Genomic DNA, 18,741 nt, shown 5'->3' on the forward strand with positions numbered 1-18,741 from the left:
GGAGGAACATCGTGGGGGTAATACCTGATCATCACTTCCTCATCTTTGGAGATACTGGCTCCATCACCAGGTTGCCCACATGAGCCAGGTGCCTCCACAGGGAGGTTCCCCATGTTTCTGTTCACATGCTGTCCTTTCCTCAGTAATCACTCCCAAGAATGACCGTCCTCCCTGAAGGGAGGAGTATCAAAGAACATCTGAACGTGTGTTAGATGAGCCACCACAGTCACGTGTCAGGGCCACCACGCTTTGAAATGTCCCTTGACCTTTGTTGAGTCCTGCTGTTCGCACTCATCAGCAGTGTCACGTGCAACACTGCATGTCTCCTGTGCTACAGTAGCTTTATGGCAGGTTGCTGCTTATCCCATCCTTCTGCTTGCTCATTGCAGTCTATGAGGGTTAGTTATCTGACTCTCATTTATATTGCCCTGCATGTCCGTTGACTGACTTACAGCAACATGGATTCTCGGGCATCTTTTATACTTATGAGGATAATCCAGTATGGTCCTCATGCCTTTTCTTGCTCAATTTGTTCCTGGCCACAAGGACATACACTGTTTCCTTTTTAGACCTTGTGTTTGGATCATTTTCTTACTTGATGTTTTAAGTTTAAGATACTCCAGCTTTATCTTTATCTTGTATTTTCCCTCTCTTAGCCCTGGAATGAAGCATTTCTTCAAGGCTCTCTCTATTCTACTAAAACCCCGGCAACTCTTGATGTGTTTTTGTGTTCTTTTTTTCCTTTCCCAGGTTACATATATAGAGACATAGAGCATATGTTAATTGCAATTGAGTCTTGGTGTGTTGCTGTCAGACCCTCTATAGTCTGCTATCCATTTTGTCCATTGTCTGGTAGAGTTTATTTGCTGACCTATCCACTCCCTGAGGAGAAGAGGTGGGTCCTGGCTGTGAGCCTATAGGAGTGAGGTTACCTTTCCTGTTATTGATTCTTAGGAAGGCTTTACCAACCACCAGTACCAGGAACTAACAGAGCCTTCGTCTCTCACCTATGTCACCCACTCTGAGAACAGTATCTTTTTTGAAGTCGATGGACCATACCTTGCTATGATCCTTCCAGCCTCCAAGGAAGAAGGCAAGAAGCTGAAGAAAAGGTAGGAATCCCAGAGCCTTATGTTTTGGAAAGGAAATGCAGTAGATGGACAAACTAAAGATTCAGGAAAGAAAATAGACCTGAAGCCAAAGTGAGGAGCGGTGGTCCCTCAATGCATTCCAGTTTGCTAAAGCATCAACCTAAGGGACGAGCATTGAGAGAGGTTGCTGCTTGCTGCCTCAGAGATGACCAGAGGGTCAGGCAGTGAAGCAAATAAGCAGAAGGAGACAGAAAGCACCCAGCACCTGAGGTTCATTTTTCTGTTGTTTCCCTTGCTTTTCAGATATGCTGTGTTCAATGAAGATGGTTCCTTGGCTGAACTGAAAGGTTTTGAGGTGAAACGCCGAGGGGAGTTGCAGCTGATTAAAATCTTCCAGTCCTCAGTTTTTGAGGCCTTCCTCAAGGGCAGCACATTGGAGGAAGTGTATGGCTCTGTGGCCAAAGTGGCTGACTACTGGCTAGATGTGCTCTATAGCAAGGTAAGGCTCCACCTGCCTCCTCAGCTGGTTCTCAGGAGTGAGCTTCTGTCAAGGAATTGGACTTGCATAGTAGGCTCCTGGAGAATCAGGTAACAGATGAACCTGGATCAGTTTGCTGAACCCTAGCTTCCTTAGCTCTGGTACCCTAAAATTCCCTAGCTTTTAGAGTGCCCGCATGGCAATAACAAGTCATCAGAGGAACACTTAACAATTACCAAATCGGGCTGGTGAGATGGCTCAGTGGGTAAGAGCACCTGACTGCTCTTCCAAAGGTCCAGAGTTCAAATCCCAGCAACCACATGGTGGCTAACAACCATCCGTAACGAGATCTGGCGCCCTCTTCTGGAGTGTCTGAAGACAGCTACAGTGTACTTACATATAATAAATAAATAAATCTTTAAAAAAAAAAAAAAAAAAAAAACCAATTACCAAATCATTTTCTTTGATTTTTGAAGTCTTTGGGGTTTTTTTTAATTGTTTTAATTTCTTTTTTGTTTGTTTGTTTGTTTGTTTTGACTGTATGTATCTGTATACACTGTGTATGTGTGCTGCCCTCAGAGGCCAGAGATCAGCATCAGATCTTCTGGAAATAGAATTACAAGGCAGTTGTAAGCTGCTGTGTAGGTTCTAGGAACCGAACCAGGTCTTCTATAAGAGCAACAAATGCTTTTAACTATAACTGTTGAGCTGTGTCTCTCCATCCCCCTTCTTTTTTTTTTTAATTTTGGTTTTTCGAGACAGGGTTTCTCTGTGTAGCCCTGGCTGTCCTGGAACTCACTTTGTAGACCAGGCTAGCCTCGAACTCAGAAATCTGCCTGCCTCTGCCTCCCAAGTGCTGGTTCTGTTTTTGTTTTTTCGAGATAGGAATCTTACTGTGTCACCCTGGCTGTCCTGGTATTTGTATGTAAACTAGGATAACTTTAAAATCATAGAGATGACTTCTATCTTTCTCCTGAATGCTGGGAATAAAAGTACATGCCAGGACATCCAGCTGCACACATCATTTTTATAATTTATCTTGAGTATTACTAAAGAAAGAAGAGGAAGGAGTGCCTTTAGTTCTGCCTCAGAATATTTGACTATTTCTGTATTGTTACATGTTTGTAGCCACTTACCAGTCCATCTGTCTGCACATTTCCATCTGTGAGGAAGTTTAAGAATCCCATTGTTCCAGCCAGTGTCACATGAAATTCAGTTCTTTTGGACAGATGTCACCTTATCTTCTGTCTTGGGCATAATTATTCCCCACACAGTATGGCTTTGGCACTTATTGCTCAAACATATTTCTTGATAAGTTTGTGCACAACTTAATAAGATAAAAGGTAAGGTTTTGTGTGCCTTTTCTTCAAATGACATTTATTTTGAGGGTAGGAGACACTGGAGTAACACAGGGTACATGTGGAAGTCAGAGGACGGCTTGTAGGAGATGGCCCTCTTACATCATGTGGGTCCTGGAGGATCAAATCCAGGTTCACATGGGCTAGAGAGATGGCTCGTTAGTTAAGACACCTGGGTTTGAGTCCTAGCACCTACATGGCACCTCACATTGCCTGTAATTTTAGTCACAAGCAATCTAACACCCTTTTCTGACATCCATGGGCACCAGGAACACAGTGATGCACAGAGATGCATTCAGACAAAACACTTCCACACAAATTTAAATAAAAAAAAAAAAAAAGACTCTGTCAGCCTTGGCAATAGGTACTTTCACCCACTAGGCCATCTTGCCATTGCCCTATCCTACACACACTTTAATGCAGTGCTAGGGCTCTGACTAATGGTGCTAGGGTAGCTTGCTTGTTTGCTTTCTTTCTTTCTTTCTTTCTTTCTTTCTTTCTTACTTACTTACTTACTTACTTACTTACTTACATGTAAGTACACTGTAGCTATCTTCAGACACTCCAGAAGAAGGCGTCAAGATCTCATTACGGGTGATTGTGAGCCACCATGTGGTAGCTGGGATTTGAATTTTGGACCTTCAGAAGAACAGTCAGGTGCTCTTACCCACTGAGCCATCTCTCCAGCCCTAGGGTAGCTTTTTTAAGGGTTTTTTTTTTTAGTTTTGGTTTTGGGTTTTTTGTTGTTATTGTTTGTTTGGTTTTTTTTTTTAAAGATTATTTATTTTATGTTTATGAGTATGCCATTGCTCTCTTCAGACATGCCAGAAAAGGACATCAGACCCCATTAAGATGATTGTGAGCCACCATGAGGTTACTGGAAATTGAACTCAGAACTTCTGGAAGAGTAGCCATCTCTCCAGCTTTTTTTTTTTTTTTTTTTTTTTTTTTTTTTTTTTTGACATTACTCTGTCCTTTGGAAATCCAAAGTCTGCCTTCAGCTTTCTAGGGAAGAAATAGATAGGTACAATCCTATAGAATCAAAGTGAATATGACCTTCACCTTCCTGGCATCTGTTGTTTCTTTCTCTAGGCTGCTAATATGCCCGATTCTGAATTGTTTGAGCTGATTTCGGAGAACCGCTCCATGTCTCGGAAGCTAGAAGATTACGGGGAGCAGAAGTCTACGTCCATCAGTACAGCAAAGCGCCTGGCTGAGTTCCTGGGAGACCAAATGGTCAAAGATGCTGGACTGAGCTGCCGCTATATCATCTCCCGAAAGCCAGAGGGGTCTCCTGTCACTGAGAGGTAAAGACCTCTTTAAAGAGTTGAGCAGATGGGTGAGTGCCTATAATCCCAGTACTCAAAAGGCTGAGACAACCTGGGCAACTTAAGAGACTGTGTCCTGAAGGAGTGTTCAAGGTAACAGGTATGATGGTATACACTTGTAAGCCCAGTATTTGGGAAACTAAAGCACAGGTTTCATGAGTTCAGTGTTAGTCTGGACTATAGTGAGTTTGAGGCCAAACTGGGCTGGCTACATAGTCATTCTCTAGCCTTAAAAAACAAAAGCGAAAACTGGCTTTGCAAATCCACACCTGTGGTGCAGCCTCTAGATCCTTATACTAGAGTTTTCATAGGGAGAATGTGGATTTGGTGGCTGTTGAAAGAAGGAAGACTACCTGGTGTGGTAGTGATGTCTTTAAATCTCTACACTCTAGAGGCAGGCACAGATGGAGCTCTGTGAATACAAGGCCAGCTAGTACTACAGGTGTGACCCTGTCTTAGAAAGAAAAAGGAAAACTGGCCTCTATCTCATGCATATCAGTTCATAGGAAGGCCTTGTAGGCCCAAGTGGAACCCTGGAAAAGGAATGGTAAGTCTGGAGAACTTTAGTTTGAAGGAAGTCAGCTTCTTTTTCATGGACATAGATGTGGATATCTTGGAAGGACAGGATCTGGGCTGCTCATACAACAACTTGTTGGTGAGAGTGGCTCTATGAAGAGCTGAGTAAAGTAGTACTCTGGCCTACAAGAGGCTACTTTACATGCCAATAGCACCAACACTTCTCCGTCACCATCACAGGTGAGAAGAAAACACGTTTCAACTCCTAGGACGTATCAGATACAGCATCAGGGGACTCCATTAGACCAACTTCTATTTCCTGCCATGCGAGTATGAATTAAAGAGGAAATGTGGCTTCTGTGGTTGGTGCACAGGAAAGGAAGGGTTCGTCACACTTGGATTACAGAGCCTCAAATGCAAAGTAATCCCAACAGGAATCTTGAGAACCAGTGGTAGAGGCAGGATAAATCTACGATTCCTTCAGGAATTGAAGGCTACCGTGGTACTTCCTAACATAACCTTGATTCTCTCACGGAAAGGTACATCTGACCTCTTACCTAGTAACTAGGCAGCTTGTGATTCTGTGACCAATGGAATAGGTAGACAAACATGAGACTTCTCAACCCCAGTCAACAAGAGTTACGAGGTTGGGGGGCTGGTGAGATGGCTCAGTGGGTAAGAGCACCCGACTGCTCTTCCAAAGGTCCAGAGTTCAAATCCCAGCAACCACATGGTGGCTCACAACCATCTGTAACGAGATCTGGCGCCCTCTCCTGGAGTGTCTGAAGACAGCTACAGTGTACTTACATATAATAAATAAATAAGTCTTTAAAAAAAAAAAAAAGAGTTACGAGGTTGGACATTTAGCCTCCTAGAAGCTGAGAGGTCATGTATGTAAGTGAGGAGGCTACTCATCTATCTACACAAGTGATCCATCCACCCTAGGTGAGATCACAGGATACATGAGCATCAATAATTGCAATCTCGGCCGGGCGGTGGTAGCGCACGCCTTTAATCCCAGCACTTGGGAGGCAGAGGCAGGTGGATTTCTGAGTTCGAGGCCAGCCTGGTTTACAAAGTGAGTTCCAGGACAGCCAGGGCTATACAGAGAAACCCTGTCTCAAAAAACCAAAAAAAAAAAAATTGTAATCTCAGCTCACTGAAAGATGAGTGGTTTATTACTCAGCAGTGGGTACATGATAAATGTTAATACCCACCTTCCTGTAGAGCCCTTTAGGGGGAAAAAAGGCAAATATTTTTGTAAGGAAAAATTGCCAGTATCCTAAAGAAATTTGGTCTAAAGTCAATTTGACAGATTCATATAGAGAATAAAATAACAGATTTCAACATATCAATTAGATAAAGAACCCAAAGGAAAGATATGATGAACAAGTAGACCAGGCAGCTGGAGTATGACACCTGAAGAGTCTATTTTGTGTGTAGAGAAGAAACATGTTTTCCACAGTGCACATGTGGAGGTCAGAAGATGTAGAAGTGGATTCTGCTGTGTGAGTCCCAGAAAGTGAACATAGGTTGTCTGGTTTAACAATAGACATCTTTACTTGCTGAGCCATCTTGCCAGTCTTTGTTCAATTTTTAGCCTCAGTCTCAGGCTAAAATAATTCAGTCTCAGGCTAAAGTAATTCAGGCTTGTCTCAAACTCTGTGAAGCCAAGGCTCACCTTGATCTCCTAATCCTCTTGTCTCTACCTCCCAAGTTCTGGGATGAAGGTTTGAGTCATCATATTTGGTTTATATGGTACTAAAGTTCAGACTCAGGGAATATTAGATGGGCTGCATCCCCAATTCCCACTTGGCACATGTATCACATAGCTTTACATGCTCATTGTATCATGTTTAGTACCTGTCTTAAAAATGGCATCCTTCTTGCTGAGTCAAAGGCAGGTGGATCTCTGAGTTCAAGGCCAGCCTGGTCTACAAATCAAGTTCTAGAACAACCATGACTACACAGAAAAACATTGTTTCAAAAAACCAAAAAGGAAAAACAAGAAAGAAAATACCATCTTCCAGAAATGGGTGGCTTGCAAGAGCCAAGTATGGAGGTACATGTCTGTAATCTAAAGCTGCTAGAGAGGCCTGTTTAGAAAATTTAGCAACACTGTCTCAAAATAGAAACAAAGGGCTGGGAGTGCTTATTTGGGAAGCCCTAAATTCAATCCCTAATTCCAGAAAGATGAAGTAATCTTGTATGTAGATTAGTTGTAGAACACTTAGTGTGAACAAAGCCTGGGGCTCAGTCTCCTACACTGCAAAAGAGATGAAGAGAGCCGGGTGTGGTGGCGCACGCCTTTAATCCTAGCACTCGGGAAGCAGAGGCAGGCAAATTTCTGAGTTCGAGGACAGCCTGGTCTACAAAGAGAGTTCCAGGACAGCCAGGGCTACACAGAGAAACCCTGTCTTGAAAAAACAAACAAACAAATAGATGAAGACATGCTATGTAGACGTTGAAAGGGTTGAACTATATCACAGGCACCAAGAGGAGCTTCAGACAAGATTTTGCCAAGACTACCGTGTAGGAGATGGGTTTGGCAATGCACACCTGTCATCGTGGCATACAGGAGGCTGAGAGGCAGGCCAATCTGGACTACATAGAGGTTCCAGAACAGTTTAGACCATATCAGGAGACCTTGCCTCAGAAATGATGATGATGATAACAATAATAATAACAACAACCCTGCCACGTAGTTTTCTTTGCTTGTGGCTACATCAAAATAAAGACATGCACAAAGGTAATACATTCCAGAGAAAGGTTGTGTTGTTGTCTCTGTGAAGAGGGGACCTGCAGCATTCCTCTTTATTGTCTCTCACAGGGAATGACATTTTAGAGCATTGCAGCTTGACAAAGCTGAGTATATGAGTACCTGCTGTGCTCTAAGTTTATAATATTTCATAATAAAAAACGTTTTGCCGGCTGCTTTATTGGTAATATGAAAACGAATTCACACCTTAGAAAAGCATTCCATCTCCTGTGTATTTTACCCAGTTAATAATGTTTTAGAAGTGTCTACTGCCCACATATAAGAATGGTTGTAAACAGCTCTGAACAGTGGCTGCTTACAAAGCAAGTTGCTAACACAGGGCGATATGCATTCAACCTCAGCCCTTTTCTTCCTCGTTATGTGTACTAGTATGGGACTTCATGATAACCCATCCATACACATAACATACTGTGATGGCATTAACTTGTAGGGTCTTCATTATGATACATTCATACATACAGTATACTGTGATCATATTAACTGCCATTGTTTTGCCTTGTCTCGGTCAATTTTATATTGATGTAATAAGATACTGTGACCAAGACAACTTATAAGAGTTTCTGGGGTAGAGTCCATGATGGCAGAGCAAAGGGGTAGAAGCAGGAACAGCTGAGGCCTTACCTTACATCTTAATGCCCAAGTAGAATCAGAGAGAGATAACTGGAAATGAAGGAAGTCTTTTGAAACCTCAAAGCCCGGCCCACACCAAGGCCACACCTCCTAATCCTTCCCAAATGTTACAACGGGGGACCAGATATTCAAATATGAGTCTATGAAGGCTATTCTCATTCAAACTACCACAGATAGGCTTTGTTGTGCTTTAATGTCTTTTTAAAACTAGGTGCTGCATGTGAGAGAAACATGAACTATATTTATCTTTCTGTATCATTTCTCTTAACATAATCTTTAGTTCCATCTTGTAAAGGGTATAATTTCAGGTTCTTTATGACTTAGTAAAACAATAATGGCATGAGAATATACTTAACTCCATATAGTTAACTCCATTGTGTATGTATGCCTATGCCATATTTTCTTTTCCTTTTTTTTTTTTTAATTAAAAAAAAAAAAAAATTAAGGGGGCTGGTGAGATGGCTCAGTGGGTAAGAGCACCCGACTGCTCTTCCGAAGGTCCGGAGTTCAAATCCCAGCAACACATGGTGGCTCACAACCATCCGTAACGAGATCTGACGCCCTCTAATGGAGTGTCTGATGACAGCTACAGTGTACTTACATATAATAAATAAATAAATCTTAAAAAGAAATTAAAATTTGTTTGTGTATTATGTGTACATTGTTCTGTCTGCATCCTTGCACACCAGAAGAGGGCACCAGATCTCATTATAGATGGTTATGAACCACTATATAGATGCTGGGGATTGAACTCAGGAACTCTGGAAGAGCAGCCAGCACTCAACCTCTGTGCCATTGCTCCAGCCCCTGTCATATTTTCTTTATCCATTCATGTATTTCTCTTCCCCCTCTTCTTTTCCCTTCTTATTCTTTGTTCTGTTTTATATTTTTGAGAATGGAACCCAGAGTCTTACTTATATAGGATCAGCAAGTCCTCTACCAGTTAGGCCCGTTCCTATCCCCCTCCTAAGTGCTTTAACATGATAAAGTATCACTCAGTCATTGAATGTTATAAACATCAGATACAAGATGTAAGTGTTTGATAAGAGTTAAAGTGGGTTTGCATTGTTTTTTATTCTGTTTGTTTTCCTAACCTAGGGCCATTCCACTTGCCATTTTCCAAGCAGAGCCTACAGTGAGGAAACATTTTCTCCGGAAATGGCTAAAGAGTTCATCACTTCAAGACTTTGATATTCGGACAGTGAGTGCTAATTTTTTTTTAAAGATTTATTTATTTATTATATGTCTTCAGACACCCCAGAAGAGGGTATCAGATCTCATTACAGATGGTTGTGAGCCACCATGTGGTTGCTGGGATTTGAACTCAGGACCTCTAGGAGAGCTGTCAGTGCTCTTAACCACTGAACCATCTCTCCAGCCCGCTATTTTTATACTATTAAAGGTGTAGAAAAAAGTTAGAATCTAACTGACCTTTCACAGGGATCGCCTAAGACAGAAAACACAGATTTACATTACAATTCATGAGAGTAGCAAAATTACAGTTACGAAATAAAAATAAAAATAATTTCCTGGTTGGGGGTCACAACATAAAGAGCTGTACTAAAGGGTCACAGTGTTAAGAAAGGTTGAGAACCACTGCTCTAGGGTATCAGGAAGCCCTTAGGCTGCTCTTTGATGGGATAAAGCTGGGGTACTACCTTAACCATCCACTGTTTCTTGATCCTATAGTCTCCTAATGCTTTAAATGAGCACGCCGTTTCTAGAAGGTAAAGTGAAACACAAGCATTTAGTAATCTTGGCCTGTAACATATAGTCAAGTGCTGTTTCTCATTTTTCATGCATGCAGATTCTGGACTGGGACTACTACATAGAGCGGCTGGGGAGTGCCATCCAGAAAATCATCACCATCCCCGCAGCTCTGCAGCAGGTGAGGCAAAAGCCATGGGTACCATCCTGGGCCACAAAGACCAGCGAACCTACAGCAGACTTTCTTCCTGCTGTGTGTTATCCTCTCTTAGGTGAAGAACCCAGTTCCACGTGTCAAACATCCAGACTGGCTACACAAAAAACTACTAGAGAAGAATGATATCTACAAACAAAAGAAGATCAGTGAGCTCTTTGTGCTTGAAGGAAAGAGACAGGTAACACAGAGCCCAGGGTACCAAGGTCTGCAAGCTGCTATCCATAAATTTTATTTGTTTTGGTTTTGTGACAGGGTCTCCATATAGCCTTGACTATTTTAAAATTCCCTATGATTGGTGTGAAACTCTGAGATTTCTGCCCCTGTATGTACCACCCTGCTTGGCCCATAATTTCCCAATACTACCACTAAGGAGAAGTTTTATCTCTAAAAGTGTACACTGTGGTGCCTTATTCTTTAGGGCCATCCAGTGTCATTTTGTGTAACAAGAAGCATATGGGGGGGCTAGTGAAATGGCTCAGCGGTTAAGAGCGCCGACTGCTCTTCCAAAGGTCCTGAGTTCAAATCCTAGAAACCACATGGTGGTTCACAACCACCCGTAATGAAATCTGATGCTCTCTTCTGGAGTGTCTGAAGACAGCTACAGTGTACTTACATATAATAAATAAATAAATAAATAAATAAATAAATAATATTGAAGGAAAAAAAAGCATATGTGAGTCATCAGATGGGTATGAAGAGCTCATTTGCATGTAAATGATGGGGTATGCAAATTAGACATAGTGACCTCACCTAGCTCACTACTGTAGACTTCAGTTTCTTGTTTTGTTTTTTGTTTTGTTTTTCAAGACAGGTTTCAAGACAGGGCTCTGTGTAGCTCTGGCTGTCCTGGAACTCACTCTGTAGACCAGGCTGGCCTCGAACTCAGAAATCCACCTGCCTTGCCTCCCAAGTGCTGGGATTAAAGGTATGCGCCATCACGCCTGGCTCCTAGACTTCAGTTTCTTAACAAAATGCAGATCATTCCTGGAGACACACCAAAGACTGAGTAATGAAAGTGTGGGTGAAAAGCTGGTGGTGGTCTTCTCTCCAGAGCCCTCCTCCCCTTCACAGGACACAAGTTCTGCTTCCGGCACTCCTATCAGGTGGCTTACACCTGCCTGAAACTCCAGCTCCAGGGCATCCAAGACCCTTTTCTGGCTTCTGCAGCCGGGCGTGGTGGCACACGCCTTTAATCCCAGCACTCGGGAGGCAGAGGCAGGCGGATTTCTGAGTTCCAGGACAGCCTGGTCTACAAAGTGAGTTCCAGGACAGCCAAGTCTACACAGAGAAACCCTGTCTCGAAAAAAACAAGAGCAAAAACAAACAAAAAAAGACCTCTGCATACATATGGCATACACTTACACAGACATACACACAAAAATAAAAAGTAATCTTTGAGGGGGGGGTATGGGGGACTTTTGGGATAGCATTGGAAATGTAAATGAGGAAAATACCTAATAAAAAAATTAAAAAAGAAAAAAAAAGTAATCTTTGAAAAATACAAAAAGACAGCATAACAAAAATTAGAGGAGGAGGGAATTTTTTTAAAAAGGTTTTAAGTGTATGGTCTGCATATATGTGTGAAGTACTTACTTGCCCAGTACCCACGGAGGCAAGAAGAAGGTGTGAGATTCCCTGAAACTGGAGTTAACAGATGGTTGTGCACCAACATGTGTGTGCCAACATGTGTGTGCTGGTAATTGGACCCAGGTCCTCTGGAAAGGCAGCCAAAGTTCATAACTGCTGAGCCATCAGCCGCCCCCCCTTTCCCCCCCCAAAAAAGCATTGAAATTTAGAAGTGTTGAAAATTAGAAGTGTACCAGTTATGATGTCTCATGCCTATAATCCTGGTTGTTGGCAGGCTAAGACAGGATGAATATGAGTTCAAGGCCAAGTTGGAGCACAGTATGGTACACTCGTGTCTCTACCTCAAAACACAAGTGAGAGTGAGTTATAAGCCAGAATGCTATAGACTCAGCGTTAACCTAAAATAGAGTGTGTGTGTGTGTTCATGTCTGACCCAGGGTTTCTCAGTATAGCCCTGGATGTCCTGGAACTCACACTATAGACCAGGCTGGCCTCAAACCAAGAGATTCACTTGCCTCTGCAGGTGCTGGGATTAAAGTTGTATGCCACCATACCTGGCTTATTTTAATTTTTTGAGGCAAAGTCTTAAGCCAGGCTGGCCTTTAACCCTCTGTGAAGCAGAGACTGGCCTTAAGCTCCCAATCCCTTTATCCCAGTTTCCTGCGTGCTGAGATTATAAGCATGTATGTACATACCCAGTTTAGATTTTAAAGCTTTAGCAATGTGATATTTTCAAGAACTGTACCTAAAAAAAATGTATGTACCAAGTAAATGTTAGCCAAAGAAAGCTAATGTAGGGCCAGGAGGTAGCTCAGACCAAGAGCGTTTTTGTATTGCATATACACATATGCACATTTTTTTCTAAGACAGCCAGGGTTACGCAGAGAAACCTGGTCTCAAATACAAAATTTAGATAAATAGATGTTATGTAGTCTTGTTTGAGACAAGATGTGGCCTGACTGGCCTGGAACTCAGTATCTGCTTGCTTCTGCCTCCTGTCTGAGTGCTAGGATTAAGGAGGTGTGCCATCATGCCTGGCAACAAGTCTTCTTCATCCTGTCCTTGGCAGGTCTCTTGAATTATTGTTATTTCATTTATTATTTTTTACTTGTATTTATATGTGTGTGTGTTATATGTATAGGAATGTTAGAAGAATCAATTTTCCACTGTGTGAGTCCTAGGAAAATCAAACTCAGATGAGCAGATTTGGAGGTAATAACCTAACCTACTGAGCCATCTTGCCTCTACAAGTCTTGACTCACTAGGAGTACATAATTTTAACAATGTAGCCTTGAATTCAATCAAAATTCTACTGAAACTCAAAAAAATTATTAAATAAAAGATTGACAATCATTTTAGAAAAATTTAACATAAACTCGATTGTTAAATGAATACATCACAAATCAGTAAAATATATCAAATTAATGTGTATAAGTATTTTGCCTGAATATATGTGTGTGCATGATGTGCATGCCTGGTGCCACAGAGGTTAGAAGAGCCATTTCCCTAGCCCCCTAACTGTTTTTAAATAGCTATACTTAATGCACAAATAAAACTTTATGCTCAGTAATTATGGGCTAAAGAGATGGCTTAGTACATACAAACATTGGCTGCTTGTTCAGATTATATGCATTAGTGACTAACTCCCAGTCACCAATAATGCACTAGTGTTGAATTAAGGAAAGAAATAAAAGCACTTCCCCTTAGAGTCATTTAACCAAGATCTAGTTAATATTTAAATTCTCTACTAACTGCTCCCTGTGTCTCCATCCTCTGTCTGTTTTGAGTCTGAATCAGTGCCAGCCTACATTTTATCTTAGGAGTTTGTTCCTGTGTCTGTCTGTTGGTCTGTGTGAGTCCATTTGTGAATGGTATCTGTCTGTGTGTCTCCTTAACAAAGGGCTTCTTACTATGTTTATTGAACAGTATAGAAAACATCACATGGGGGAAGGAATGAAGTACTTTGCAGAAATCTTTCAACAGTTTTACAAGGCTCCAACCAACTCAGATAACAAACATCATTGTTTTGGGGGGGGGGGGTGTCGAATGAGTTTTTTGGCTTGTTTGTGTGTTTTGTTGTGTGGTAATTTTGGTGGTGTTTTTGTTTGTTTGGTCTGTCTTTTTTTTTTTTTTTTTTGAGACAGGGTTTCTCTGTATAGCCCTGGCTGTCCTGGAACTCACTCTGTAGACCAGGCTGGCCTCGAACTCAGAAATCCACCTGCCTCTGCCTCCCAAGTGCTGGGATTAAAGGCGTGCGCCACCACTGCCCGGCTTGTTTGGTCTTTCAAGACAGGGTTTCTCTGTGTAGTCCTGGCTGTCCTTAGATCTGCCTCTGTCTCTGCTTCTGACCCCTGCCTCATACCTAATTTTAGATTACAGATATGCATTAGCTAAAGTTATAAAAGTTGATACATGGGAACTTCAAGGCAAACAAGGTTGTCCCATTGTTCTCTTAAAAGCAGGTTAAACAGTTTTGAGTACACAGTAGGCTAGCAGTCTTATTTTAATTGACCTCAAGGTATACTAACTTTGGCTGTGAGATCGATCCAGCAAAAGTTCTAGTCCTTTAAAATATAAGAGGAGTAGTAGTACAAGTAATGACAACAACAACAATAATAATAATAGAACACATTCTTACAAGTTTTTTTCAAGATTTATTTATTTATTATATATAAGTACACTGTAGCTGTCTTCAGAAACACCAGAAGAGGGCATCCAGTCTCATTACAGATGGTTGTGAGCCACCATGTGGTTGCTGGGATTTGAACTCAGGACCTCCGGAAGAGCAGTCAGTGCTCTTACCTGCTGAAACATCTCTCCAGCCCAGAACACATTCTTAACTGGTTCAAGTGTGGTGGACCTGTAACTACAGCTGCTGGGGAGGCTAAGGCAGAGGATCCAGAGTTCAAAGCCAATTTGGGCTATGCAGTGAGATCCTATCAAAAAAACAACAACAACAAAAAGAACAGGAACCACCAAGATGATTCTGTCATGGGAATCACTCACATTTAGGTGGCTGTCTTCTTTTCCTAAGTGCCCCCTTCTTTTCTCCCTTCATAGTCAGGGTTAAACCTGTGTTAAAACTTCAGCTCTGACTCAAAACATACAACCTTGTAAAAAGGCTACATCTTTTTGAAAGAACTGACATTCTCTGATAAAGAGCTGGGAAATGGCTTAGGATGGACGGCTTCCTTAGGAGAATTAAGACAAATGATCTAATGCCAGTGCTCCTAGACAAAGACAGGAACATCTCAGAAAGTTTTCAACTGCCAGCGAGAGCTACACAGTCAGACCCTGTCTCCAAAAAGGGGGTGGAAGAACAGGCTGGAGTTCAGCAGTTAACTGCACATACTGTTCTTGCAGAGTACCTGAATTTGGTTCCTAGTACCTCTATCAGGGGGTTCACAGCTGTCTATAACTCCACCCCCAAGTGATCCAATGTCTTCTGACCTCTGAGGGAACTGCACCCATGTACATACACATGATTAAAAATCTTTTTTTTGTTTTTGTTTGTTTGTTTGTTTGTTTTTAAAATTATGGTAGTCTGTTAACAGCCCTTTTCGGGAGATATGCTATGAATAGAATAGAATTTACCAGATTGAGATTCTCAATTATAAGGCTGAGTTTTATCTTTCCAGATTGTGATGGCCCAGGCTTCAGAAAACAGTCTGAGCCTCTGCACTCCAGACATGGAGGACATTGGACTCACAAAGCCACACCACTCTACAGTCCCAGTTGCTACTAAGAGGAAGCGAGTCTGGGAGACCCAAAAGGAGTCTCAGGATATTGCACTAACTGTGCCCTGGCAAGAGGTCTTAGGGCAGCCTCCCTCCCTTGGAACCACACAGGTAAGACCTCTGAGAAAGTTGCTGTGGCACTCTGTATCCTAGAGGTATGCCATATAGTACAGGGATCCTAAGGCAAATCCTTGCCCTGGAACAAGTTGGTTGCAGAAATGCCTGAGTGTTAGAGAGCATTTAAAGCTGCCGAAGCTTAGGAATAAAGAGCAGGCTGTTAGAGGAAGGTATTGATGATCAACGTGTGTTAGCAATTGTTAATTTCCATCTGTCCTAGGAAGAGTGGTTGGTCTGGCTCCAGTTCCACAAGAAAAAGTGGCAGCTGCAGGCCCAACAGCGCTTAGCCCTCAGGAAGAAGCAACGCTTAGAGTCAGCAGAAGATATGCCAAGACTTGGGGCTATCCGAGAGGGACCTTCCACAGGACTGGGGAGCTTTTTTCGAAGGACTGCCCGCAGCATCATGGACCTTCCATGGCAGATAATACAGGTGTGCAGCCATTCCTGCAGTATAGGATGGAAGAAATGCCTTCAGTGTCCTGCCCATCACAGGGGCCCTGCACATAGGAGGATGTGGCCATGTGGGAGATGACCTGTTCACAGGTGTCAGTATGTTCCTTGATTATGTACTATGTATTCTGCATTTTCTTAGATCAGTGAGACCAGACAGGCTGGTCTGTTCCGGCTGTGGGCTATCATTGGCAATGACTTGCACTGCATCAAGCTGAGTATCCCTCGAGTATTCTATGTAAACCAGCGGGTTGCCAAAGCAGAGGATGGACCTGCATATCGGAAGGTAAGGAGGCTGCTGGCATTGCTTGTCACCTCTGAGGTGTCTCCATATAATGGAGGCCACATAAAGAACTGGTCAGAAGCATGGACTCTGCAGACCCAAGACCACATAGCTGCTGAGAGTGTGGCCTGTCTCCATTTTCCAAGTGATACTGGGGTCTTGTAAAGAGTTACTTGAAACTGTCTTTGAATGTCCGGGAAGGGAAACTGCTGCTGTCCATCAAGCTGACGAACAGGGAAGAGTTGGATAGGGGTTAGAGATAGTTTTTGTGAGTACTGTAGTTGTAGCATCATTGGGATGTAAATTCATCCACCATATAGCCTGTTCAATGGAAGAATATAATTCAGTGGCTTTTAGTGAATTCGTGACAATATGAACTATAGCACAAATTCAGACTTCACCATCCCCAAAAGAAGCCTGTGCTAATCAGCTGGAATCCAGTCCTTCCCTGCAGCCCCAGGCAGCCAACCACACTATCCCAAGCCTAAGGACTTGCCTGGTCACAGCATCTCAGAAATGGAGTCATATTCTAGGTAGGTGGTTCTTTGCACTGTAACTGTCTTCAGACACACAGAAGAGGGCATCAGACCCCATTCCACATGGTCATGAGGCACAATGTGGTTGCTGGGAATTGAACTCAGGACCTCTGGAAGAGCAGTCAGTGTTCTTATCCACTGAGCCATCTCTCCAGCCTGACTTAGAAGATTTTGAGGAAGTTTCTCTATGTGACATCTCAGGGTAGAGCTAGTTCATGATTATTGTCTGCTCACAGGTGGACACTAGCTATACACGGGGAACACCTGGGAGAGGTACATAATTGTAGGTGGAATATGTGAGGCCTGATTCCAGCTCATTGACTTGGTGGAATATGAACCTAGAAAGTGGGCAGGCAGGGGTCATCAGGATAATGGACACGTGGGACTAATGGATTTTCATACAGGGAGAGCTGTGCAGTGGTGATTGTGTAGGAGAATGTCTGCACTACAGAACCTTTCACCTTTGTGATTATCTGCTCCCTCTGGCTCTGTGTACATCACTGTCCTTGGCTCCCCTGGGGATTCTAGGATGGAGGTTCTCTGCCCTTTCTGTATAAGAACTTTGTATATCACTTAGAATCAATTTGTTTCAGGATGGAGGTTGTCTTAGTCAGGGTTTATATTCCTGCACAAAACACCATGGCCAAGAAGCAAGCTGGGGAGGAAAGGGTTTATTCAGCTTACATTTCCACATTGCTGTTCATCACCAAAGGAAGTCAGGACAGGAAGTCAAGCAGGTCAGGAAGCAGGAGCTGATGCAGAGGCCATGGAAGGATGTTCCTTACTGGCTTGCTTCCCCTGGCTTGCTCAGCTTGCTCTCTTATAGAACCCAAAACAACCAGCCCAGGGATGGCTCCACCCACAGTGGGCCCTGCCCCCTTGATCACTATTTGAGAAAATGCCTTACAGCTGGATCTCATGGAGGTATTTCTTCAACAGAGGCTCCTTTCTCTGTGATAACTCCAGCTTGTGTCAAGTTGACAGGCAAAACCAGCCAGCACAGAGGTGTTCATTGTTTGAGACAGAGGAGTCTCATGTAGTTTAGGCTGGCCTTGAGTTTGCAATAAAAGTGAGGCTGACCTTCAATTCCTGACCCTCCTGCATCTGCCACCCACATGCTAGGATTATAGGCCTGTGTTACCATGCTAAGCTCATGAATTGTGTTTTTCTCAATCCTAGAGATCAAACTCAAGGACTAGTGAATTGTTAGGTATACACTCTATCCCTAAGCTGTGTACCCCAGCACAGAAGCAAACGAGTTTCTTCCTTTCCTTAAAAAGTGGAATATTTACTATTTTGCCCTTAAATAATATTGTTTCCAAGGTAATGGATGGCAAGTAGATTACTTTTTTCTTTTTCTTTCCTTTTTTGATTCTTCTTCTTCTTTTTCTTTTTCTTTTTTCTTATGTTTTAAAAGTATTCCTAGGAGCCTGGATGGCATGACCTTTCCTATTAGCCCAGCACTCAGGATACCAAGGCAAGAGGATCTTAAGTTCAAGGCCAGTCTGGCTTACATCGCAGCACTCTTGTTTCAAAAACAAACAATTAAAAAAAAAAAAGATACTGTGAACCTGGGAATATATTGTTGTTTAGTTATAATCAGTTACAGCCTGCCTTCCCTAATGCAGATAAATAAGTGTGGCTTACAGTTGACTTCCATCGATTCTGAAAAATATAGCTACCTGAATCATTCTCCTCACCATCCAGGTAGGCATTTCCACCTCCCCAGAGCACACTTGCCCCTCTCCGTACAGCTAGTGTGTCAGATCAATGTTTCTGTAACTATGGATGCACTAGATCTACAGCTCTGTGTCAGTGTGTCATTCTGTAGACACTATAGTTACCTTTCTGAGCTCCTGATATTTGGTATTGGTCCAGGTATTGTTTGTATTGGTGACGTATTAAGATAAGAACTACACCTACAGTG

The 18,741-nt window shown here is 42.6% G+C and overlaps 1 protein-coding gene across 1 annotated transcript in view; it reads left to right on the forward strand.

The window, feature by feature from the left end:
* Positions 1-18,741, forward strand: part of Pole (DNA polymerase epsilon, catalytic subunit) — a 54,528-nt gene that overhangs the window by 19,767 nt on the left and 16,020 nt on the right. The window contains exons 24-32 of the mRNA XM_021162898.2: positions 955-1,112; positions 1,395-1,590; positions 4,020-4,234; positions 9,279-9,381; positions 9,988-10,068; positions 10,160-10,282; positions 15,330-15,539; positions 15,766-15,975; positions 16,138-16,281. Coding sequence (XP_021018557.1) covers positions 955-1,112; positions 1,395-1,590; positions 4,020-4,234; positions 9,279-9,381; positions 9,988-10,068; positions 10,160-10,282; positions 15,330-15,539; positions 15,766-15,975; positions 16,138-16,281 — 1,440 coding nt within the window. The remainder of the gene's footprint in view (positions 1-954; positions 1,113-1,394; positions 1,591-4,019; positions 4,235-9,278; positions 9,382-9,987; positions 10,069-10,159; positions 10,283-15,329; positions 15,540-15,765; positions 15,976-16,137; positions 16,282-18,741) is intronic.

The sequence above is a fragment of the Mus caroli genome, unplaced genomic scaffold (assembly GCF_978045245.1).
Source record: "Mus caroli unplaced genomic scaffold, Mus_caroli_1 scaffold_4, whole genome shotgun sequence".
Classification (NCBI taxonomy): domain Eukaryota; kingdom Metazoa; phylum Chordata; class Mammalia; order Rodentia; family Muridae; genus Mus; species Mus caroli.